The 9732-nt window shown below is 51.4% G+C and overlaps 1 protein-coding gene across 1 annotated transcript in view; it reads right to left on the bottom strand.

The window, feature by feature from the left end:
- GATA4 (GATA binding protein 4) overlaps positions 1–9610 on the bottom strand; it is a 27154-nt gene extending 17544 nt beyond the window's left edge. The window contains 2 exon segments of the mRNA XM_035895418.1: positions 9137–9481; positions 9484–9610. Coding sequence (XP_035751311.1) covers positions 9137–9481; positions 9484–9610 — 472 coding nt within the window.
- Positions 9611–9732: the final 122 nt, after the last annotated feature.

The raw sequence follows: 9732 nt of genomic DNA, 5'->3' as shown, positions 1-9732 counted from the left end.
CCCTGGCCCTTCTCTTTTCCTCTTTTATTAGTTATTCTGAACGTTAAGTCAACTCAGCCCCCGAGCGGGGCGGGAGGATGGAGCGATTCTCCGGGGCGCCGATAAAGCATCTGCAAAGGTCAGTTCGCACAGAAACTGCAGCCCAGGCCAATAAAGTGCCAGGTACCAAACTTATCAAGGCAACCTATAACTTGCAGCTTTTCTAACTCAATTGATTGGACTTTTTATCTAAAATAACAGGCATTATAAGATAGGCGAAAGTCGAGATAAGGAAGAAAATTGAGTAGGTCTTGAATCGAGATCAGCCTGGGGACAGGTTCAAACTCCCACACCTGCCCCGGAGGAATCAATGAAAGTTTCTTGGCATCGTCCACTCGTTTTGAAACGCTGCTGAAGTTGAGTGAACTTTGAGACCGCGGCGTTTATTCTGTGATTATAATTAACCTGCTCACCTGTTGTTATTGATTTCGCGTGAAGGGAGGTGACGGAGGCTGACTGCGGTGTTGGTTTAGGAATAGAAATGGTTGGGGAGGGCGGGCAGCGGGGCGGGCAGGAGAGAGACTCTTCCCCGGCTGGGGGTGAAGGGGAAGGGGTACAAGGGGGATTTTACCCTTCTGCTTGTGGCCCTGCTTGTGCTGGGACCTGGGAAAACCCTCGAGGCCAGATCCTCCTATCCGGAGGGTCAGGGTAAATCACAGCGTCGATGATCTGCCCCACTGAAGCAATGAAGGTGGGAAGCCCCTGGAGAAAAGCCTCGGTCGTACCCAGGATCCAGGGCATCCTCCCAGCCCAGGGGAGCGTGAGGAGGAGGCATCCCCCAAGCCAGCGGCCTCTCCCATGCTCCAAGACATGTCCCAACTCAGCGTCCTTCCCGGCAGCCGGTCCCCTGAGCAGCCAGCCCCGGGGGCCAGCAGTCCCTTCCCAAAATAATCTCAGACATCTGAGGCCAAACATGTCATTCGGAGGAGTCCTGATGTCTGGGGCTCACCACCTCACTGAGTTTTTACTGTTCCAGTGCTCCGAGCCCTGAATATTAAATAATGACGGCTCCCTGGCTTGCAAACCCAAAAGCCTGGCTTGGAAACTCATAGGAGTTTAAATAATAAATATCAGGTTATTTTTTTGTCTCTTCTGGAGTTTCAGCATGAAGGAGTCAGGCTCTCCCAGCTTTTCTCTTGCCCAGAAAAGCTGCTTCTTCCCTTCCTGCAAAACCAGAGCCTGACATATGATAACATGACTCCGGAAGCTGGAGCTTGAAGGAAAACCGAGGCGCACGGAGGCACAATGGCTGGCAACAGCCGGAGGCAGGCAGCTGAGAAGCAGACACGAGGGGGATATCTCCCAAACTGTTCGGAGATGGTTGCAGAGCCAAAGGAGCCAGCCCATCGCCCCGGCCCTCCAGGCCAGAGGACAACCTGGAACTTGCTTAAATATGAGAGACACAGCCCGAGAGCACCGTGCAAGCTGGAGCTGTGGGAAAAAAAGCAAGAATTGGCAAAATCTTGCTCTGAGGGAGCGGCGTGGTCTCCTTCTCCCCCCCTGCCCTGCTTCATCTCTGCCCCCGATCTGTTCTGCTGGGCTCAGGTTTTAAACATTTTAGGAGAGCCTGATGGCAACCCAGCCCTACCCCGGCACCCCATAAATACAGCGCCCTGCAGCCGGGAACATCGACTGGAGGAAAAGGGGCTGAGCTTTGGGAAGAAGAGAGGAGCAGGCAGCAGCATCCCACCATCGGACCCCTCCTGAAACGTTCCCCCAGCAGACACCGACCTAATTACCAGGGATTAGGAGGAAACATTCCCAGATTCAGAAGCGTCCAGTACCAGTCCCTGGTGGAGACGGGAGATCAGCCCCACTGCATCCCTCACCCCACCTCTGGTGGAAAACTTACATTTCCTTGACTTTCCATGAATTATTTTTTTCCCTCTTTCACAAACAAAATGGATTTCTGAGTCTTTCCCAAGGCTGGCGTGAGCTGTTCGTGCCCAGCTGCCTCCAGTAAGGGGCTCAACCAGCTTTACGGGGGTCACTAAAAATAATTTTTTTTAAAAAGCCCAAGTCCTTTCATGCTACAACACATAAACCAAGTGGCTGCTTTCCAGAAAGGAAAAAAAAAATTCCCACTAGCTTTTGGGGAGCTTTCCCGTGCGATGGGCTTCACCTCCCCAAGAAAACCCGCAGGACTCCAAACACTTTGCTGGGAGCTGCGTTTCTTCCCTATGGAAGCTTCTTGCATGGGCCTGATCCTGCACCGGCTCCTGGCAAACCTCCCTTTGCTTTAAAATGGGGATGGTTTCAGCTTTGCACCAGCAAGGTGGGGTTTTTCTGTCTGTCTGTCTGTTTGTTTGTTTGTTTGTTTTTCACAGCCCATACTGAATCTTGTTTATGGGGAGGGCCTGATCCTGCGGGCCTTGCCTGGGCAAAACAGCAGATTTGGCCTCAGGAAGATGGAGAAAACAGCAAAAAAACATGGGAGGGACCCAACTTTGCCCCCCCACCCCAGGCAAAGAGTGCATCCTACAGGTAGGTGTCCACCTAATTAAACAAAAAACCTCTGTACCAGCAAATAACTGAATGAAGAAATAATCACCGGGCACCTCGTGGAAAAGAAAAAAATTATTTTTGCTTCCAGTTGACACTGCCCCAAACTTGGCTTTAAAATCCAGACCTTGCCAGAGCCCAAAAGCTGAAATGTTTCAGCGCTGATGGCGGGGTCAGATCTACGTCCAGCTTCGAAAATCTCTGCCCAGAAAAAACCTTCTTTCCTAGCAGACCCAGCACCCACTCGCTGGCGCTTTTTGGGGATGAGAAAATCCAGCTCCAGCTTATCACATTGGAAAAGAAACCAGCACCGAGCGCCTGGGCTGTTTAAAAGGGCGCAACAGCACGGGGAACGCCGCAAACTCAAGCACACCCCCGCAGCAAGCGACCTTCCGAAAAACTGCAAGGGAAAAAAAAAAAAAACAAAACAAAAAAACCCAAACCCAAACCATTTCTGCCGTACGAGACCTTACGCCGGCACCGCTCGGCGCGGCAGAAATAAGGGGGTTTTCTTCAAAAGAGCCTTTAACGCCGCTTGTACCAGCCCCTGCGAAGGCAATGATGATCGAATTATTCTCAAGCGCTGTCACGCACGTGTAAGCACCCGTGTATAAAGACCTCACTGCTCAGGCATGGCAGATAATTGGGTTTAATTTGTCATTACAGATGTATTTACAGCTCAGACCGGTCACCGTGACCGATGATGTGGGGAAGATTTGTAAAGGCCAGAGAGATTTTAATATTTTGCCGTAATGCTGGACGTTATCGTGGCCGGCTGCAAGGTTTTTGCCCCAGAAAGGGGACCCACAAGGATTTTTAATTCCCCCTTCAAATAAAAAAAAAAACCTCAGTCCAACCTCATAATGAAATTTGGGGTTAGAATTTGGGTTCATTTCGGAGGTAAGAGCACATTCTCACATATTCCCTTGGTTATTTAAGCAGCATTTCACACTCGCCCACCAAAGGCGTATTTACACCTTCCTGCCAGACAGCAGCGTGAATTCGGCATCCATCGACAAGGTGAATATTTGGCATTTCCAATCTCCTTTTCTGCAACCCGCCAGGCATCATTACAGACATCCCCCCCACCCCAGAGCAAGCCCGACCCGTAACAACCCAACCTTGCCATTAGGACAGAGGGGTTTGGGCAGCTGAATTGCGTTATTTGGGGATCACACGTCCCCGTAACATGGGGCTGGCGCAGCCGTCCTGGCAAAAAATCTGCATTTCTGCCTCTGCTCTCCCGGCGTGAGCAAAACCGGGCGCTTTAAGCCCACGATCTGAGCTCTCAACACAGATCCCCGCCGGGTTTCTCAGGCAGCGGGGAGCCCCAAATGGGAGGCAGACGCTTCGTTAAGTCTTTTTCTAACGGGCTTGCAAAAGCCTCGAAGGACCTGAGGTGTTCAACTGCATCTCCCCACGCTCCTCCTCCTTCTGCCCCCCCGGGAGCATTGCCGAGCAGGGGGAGATCCCTGAATATCCCATTTCTGCACCTCCTTTCCCATAAGGAAATTGTAGGGAGGGAAGGACGCACCAGGTTGTTGTGCGGGGAAGGGAATTTGGGAACAAAACCTCCCAAAGGAGATCTATTATATTTGCACCCCCTTTTTCCTACGCGTGCAAAGCTCTGCGGGGCTCCAGGAGCAAAAATTTCTTCCCTGAGCCCTTTGCCGATGGGACACAAGGTCTCTGCGGTTGTGGGGGCTACACTATCAAGGGTGGTTTTTTAATTTCATTTTCCTTAAAATTGCATTTTTCCATCTTTATTTTAACAGCCCCTGCACACACGCCCTCCCCAGCAGCAACAGGCTGCTGCCCTTCAGGCACAAAAACTTGCTCATCTCGCTGCGCTGCTGCTTTTTCACCCACTTTGGGATTTTATTTGCCCGTTGATGCTTTCTTGGTGTCGGTTTGTTTTTTTTTCCCGGGCATCCTTAATTTTACAGCTATCGGGAACAAGATGGTTCACCCGTTCCAAATACCCAGCTGCGTTTGGGATAACCAAGTGCCTGTGGAGCCAAGGTTTCTCCATCATCAGAGGAGCATGGAGGCAGCAGGATCGGGTCCAATTTCCTTTGGGAAACCCTCATCTGTTTCCAAGGATTTCTCCTCTTTCCCCCCAAACTGATGGCAATAAATACCAAAAAAGCAAAATATGGGCTGTCTCTTGAAAAAAAAAAACCAAAACACTGTTATTGTTACAGGGACAAAGGCGTGTGTGAGTGCATGTGTGAAGGAGAAAAATAATTAATCCTGGCTTAATGAAGTCTTGGATTCAGGGCCACTATCCACTGCCTTAAAAATTCTCAGGCATTTATAATGTGTTATACACTGCGCCGTGGCTGTTCTGTACAACATGTGCGTTTGGATTTGGTAATAACGAGCAGTTTTCAATGAATGAACTGTATTAATAATAAGGGTGATATAGTGCCCGTGATGGTGATATTTTTATTATTATCATTGCTTTATGTATAATTTAAAAGATACCGTCTGGGGACGTGGGGGGTAAAAACCAGTTGTGTGTTTGAGCTTGAGCTTGTACCCCCTAATGCTGTGGGTTTCATCCCAAATCCCAGACTGACCGGTGACAATTAAATTAGGCGGGAGAGCAGAAGGCGGCTTGAAACCCACAGGGGGGAACAAAGCCCCGGGCCAACCTTCCCCGCCGGCGGAGCCGAGGTGAGAAATGCAACCGCTTGCAAAACAGGGGAGGTAGGGTCCCGTGCAAGATGCAGACACGTCCTACAGTCATGTCCCTCTGTCCTCTGTCCCCATCCCTCTGTCCTATGTACCCCTCCCTCTGTCCTATGTCCCCATCCCTCCGTCCTATGTCCCCATCCCTCCAAGGGCAGGAATGGCAGAGATGCTGGGCTCCCCCCATCGCCCGTTGCCCCACGGGGAGCAGCCACCTTGTCCTTAGGTGCATGGGGAAGGCGGGGCGGGGGGGCTGCTGGAAGGGCAGAGGATCGTAACAAATGCCGATGAGTCACTGGAAATGCCAGCCCGAGGGATGCTACAGGGCAAATCTTTTAGCATCCCTATGGGAAAGCTTAAGATCTGGTTCACAATCTCTCCCCCACCAGCAGTAGCCAAGACATTTTCCAACCCAGCGTCTGCTCCAGGCTTTGATCTTCCCAGATGCTGCTGCTCTGTTCAAACCCTGCCTGCTTGAGGAACCCTGATTTCGACCGAGTCAAAACAAAATGCAAAGCACCCATCAGAAATGCCCACAGCCCCTCGCTCCTACTCCCAACTATGTCAACCTCCGGATAACCCAGCGAAAGAAAAACCCCGCTGCTTTTTTTTTGCGAAAAGCAGAATTCTATGATTCTATGAATTACAGGGGATGAGGATGGCAAACCAGGAGCTGGCCCTCCCTCCCCAGCCTGGAAACACCCAGGAGGGCTGGATGCGCTCGGGCTCCCGTGCTGCCCTCCATCCCCACTCCCCTCCACCTGGCGAAGGGAGAAGGGGCAAGCTGCTAATTTTGGGACAGATTTCAAGCCGTTTGGGGCTCTGGCAGGGAAGCCTCCTGAAAGGGGACTCTGCAGCCGATCCTTTTCATGCCTCATTAAGTCGGGAATTCACTGTAACCCCATCCCAGGCAATGCCTGGAGCAAGTTCACGGCCTCGGCCGAAGGGACTGATCCTGCCCTTAATGAAATCACTTGGCAAACTTACCCTGAAAAGCCCCAAATTGGGCATTTTGAACTCACACCGGGGAAAGTTTTTTAAATAGACCCATGTGATTTATGCACCCATCCTTCCCGGCACTTTATAGCACAGGGCTGCGCTGGCACAGCTTAGCCCAGGCCAAAATTCCTCCTATCAGGAAAAATGAAGAAGACCTTTATTTCCTTCAGTATCATTTTATTTGAATATATTTTCCCTAAACTTCTTTCCCCAGTGCACTGCTCTACCGCAGGGAAAAAACACCCGACTGCATAGACCGCAGATCTATGTCTGCACATCCAGCTATGCCTGCGTAGACCTGATCGTCATCATTAAAAAATTATAATAATTAATATTCTAATGATCCCAGGGGTGCTCTGCAATTAACGCTATCCAAAGGTGACGGTGCTCCAGAAAGCAAAAATCCCTGGAGGGAAACGAGAGCGCTGCAAAATCCGCTGATCTTGTATCGCCTTGCCTGGAGGGTTTTGCTTCCACCCCAAGATTCCCCATGGTGCAGAGAATAAAATTATCTTTAGTCCTAAGGAAAAGCAAAGCCTGGGCTGCACCGTACCAGGGACCACTCAGGTGCTGAGCCAGGCTCGGATGTGTTATTAAAGCGGATCTGTGATGGGTGCAATCCACCATAGCATTGCCCTCCCACTAAATCTTTCCGTGCCGGCAGTTTTTCAACTCATCAGGGCTTTTTTCATCCTTGCTCATAAAAAAAAAAAAACAACCCAACAAAAAACAACCCTTCTCCCTGCTCAAAAACCACCAGCCAGCCTTTACGTGCTGCATACAGCCCCCTCGGTACCCGCAGCCCGCAAAGCATCACCCCGGCGTCGAGAAGGGACCGGGCTGGGAGCAGCCTGGCAGCAGCCGCCTCCCGGCTCGGGAGAAGAGGGAAAGGGGCAGGTCTGGACCTTAAACTACTTGCAAGGGGAGCTGCCTTCCAAAAATCCGTTTTAATCCTGAATTTAAAACTCGCCAGCTTTCAGGCAGTTTCCCTTTATTTTTCCCCCCCGCTCCCAAAACCCAACCACTTTTTATTTAAAACCCAAGTGCTCCTTCCACATTCATGGCAGAGACCTAATTACACCCGTGCTAATGAATCCCCCGCTTTCTGCCGCGATGCTACCGCGAATCCAGCACCCAAATCAGGACCTGGCAATGGAAAGGGGTCCCGGCTATTTCCTCCTTCGTTAGCGACCGCTAACGATTTCTGGACTGGCTCAACGCATCCCGTTCTTCACGGTGCTATTTAAGAGCCCAAATAAACCCCACTTTTTGCCATCAAAACGCAAAACCTGCAACGCAAACCACTGCTTAACGTAGGGCTTGAAACCCCCAAATCACTGCACTCAGTCTCTGGCACCTTAAAAGCTGCCGGGTATTTCTGCAACTGCAATTCTTCATTTGCATTATTTTGGTTTGAAGTCGGTTTTATTACTAAAAGCCCTTTTGAGACCACTACAAAAAGGTGATTTCCCCCCCCCCCCCAAGGAAGAGATGGCGCAGTAGCCAAACACGAATGCGCGTCTGTCCTTGTTGGTAATAATTCAATTATTATTTGATTATTGGATTCTTCCTGCTTTTTTCCTATACTTTCTACCTTCTCAGGGCTTCCCAAAAAACATTGCCTGGTTGGCCAGAACTTTATCCTTAAAGACGATCTGTTCCCCCTTTTAAGCAATTTCATAATGCCCAAAGAAAAGCGAACGGCATCGGCAAGGCCAAGCCTTCGCCGCCGCCCAACCTCCCTTTCTTTAATGTCTCCAAAGAATGCTGAAGATAAAGCAAATCTTGCTAGGCATGGTGGAAAAATTGCCCTCCAAAATTCAGGTTAAAGAACACAATCTTAAAACGTATCTGCAGGCAAATTCGAGGCATCTTCTTTGTTAACCCCGACCCCGATGCCGACAGAAATACCTTCACGGAGAGAAGGCAGGGAAGAAAAAAAGGGTTCATGGAACCGTGGCGCAGAGATGTGCCCCGCATTTCTCCCTCTTCTGCCATACAAAATATAAAAGCAATATTTTAAGCCATTTGGGATGATTTCTGGTTGTAGGACCCAGGGGCGCTGAATGAAATGAAAGGCTCCAAGATGGGGATTGGCACAAGACATCAGGGCTGAGATTTTCTGGGGGCAAGGAGATGCTGAAAGACAGGGCCAGGTTGTTCAGATGTGCCCGTGAGTCCCCCAAAAAGTGTGATAATAAATGTGGATGCGTTTCTTTTTTCCCTTCTCTAGCGTCTCTCCCCCATTGGCGCCAAATTTCCCTTTGCTTTCCCTTTTTCTAGCCTAACCCACCTTTCCAAAAACTAAAAAAAAAAAAAAAAAGACATCACATAAAACAGCCTAAAGGGAAGAGCTGGGCTTCACGGGCCGAATTTTGATTTTCCCCGTCTTCCAAACAATTTTCCCCACTTTACACCTACAGCAAGGCCAGGGGGGGCGGCTGCCTGCACACCCACGGAGCATCGTGGTCCCGTACACCGCCAGCCTCCCCGTCGCAGCCCCCAAATCCCCACGGAGCTGTTTGCGGAGCCAGCGGGCCCTTGCACGGGAGCTCGGCACGTCATTTCTTGCCACTCTGGGCCGTACCCTAAATTATCTATTTTATTTTGCTTTTTTTTGAAATTGTGGTCCTTGAGGATATTTTTGAAATGGAAGTTTTGCAAAGAAAGTACGTGTGCACGGTGGGCAACCACAGCACGGCAGAGCCCCCCACGTTCTGCAGCCAGAGAAGCAGCTCCAGCAGCGACGCCCCCCGAATATGCCGAATTTCTCCCTCCCACCCTTCGTGCCTCCTCGCCCTACCCAAAGAGGGGTGCGTGCACAAAAATTTTTGGGGTGGGGGAGTTTGTGGGGTGAAACCCTCCCTCTCTCCCATCCCAACCCAACCCTGGCTGCGCTCACCTATGTTGGCGTGCCGGGCGGCCGCGGGCGTCCCTCGGCTCTGCAGGTTGTGCAGCATGGGGCTGTCGAAGGGTGAAGAAGTCCAAGTCGTGGCCATTTCGGGGCTCATGTAAGCTGGGTAAGGGCTGGAATAGGAGCTGCCGAAACCCCTGCTGTACTGCTCCCTCCCGTTAGCAGAAAGGTTCAAGGAGCTGCTGTAAGCCGCCGCGGCTTCCCGGGAAGAGGTGGCAGGGATGGGGGTGCTGGTGGAGAAGGAGAACCGAGGTGACACGGGAGGGTGAGAAGATCCAGGGTTGTAAGCGGCGCTTTCGGCTCCGGGTTGAGTCCAGATGGAGTGGCTGGAGAGAGCATGGAGGTGACCCTCGTGGTGGGCACATAGACGGGGGACGCTGCCGCTGCGCCGTGCATGAAGCCACCTGCCCCCTCCTAGGCCGGAGGGCCGGGGTTAGCTGCCATGGCTAAACTCTGGTACATCTCGCGACAGGCCCCCCCAAACCCCAGCCAGGTCCCCGGCCACAATCCAGAGCGATGGGGAGGGGGTGAAACACCCCAGGCTTCGCTTTTCCCCTGCGGCGAGCGGTGGCCGGCGCGGTCTC

This window comes from Egretta garzetta, unplaced genomic scaffold (assembly GCF_000687185.1).
Source record: "Egretta garzetta isolate BGI_Z169 unplaced genomic scaffold, ASM68718v1 scaffold325, whole genome shotgun sequence".
NCBI classification, from domain to species: domain Eukaryota; kingdom Metazoa; phylum Chordata; class Aves; order Pelecaniformes; family Ardeidae; genus Egretta; species Egretta garzetta.
This window is presented reverse-complemented; position numbering and strand designations above follow the sequence as displayed.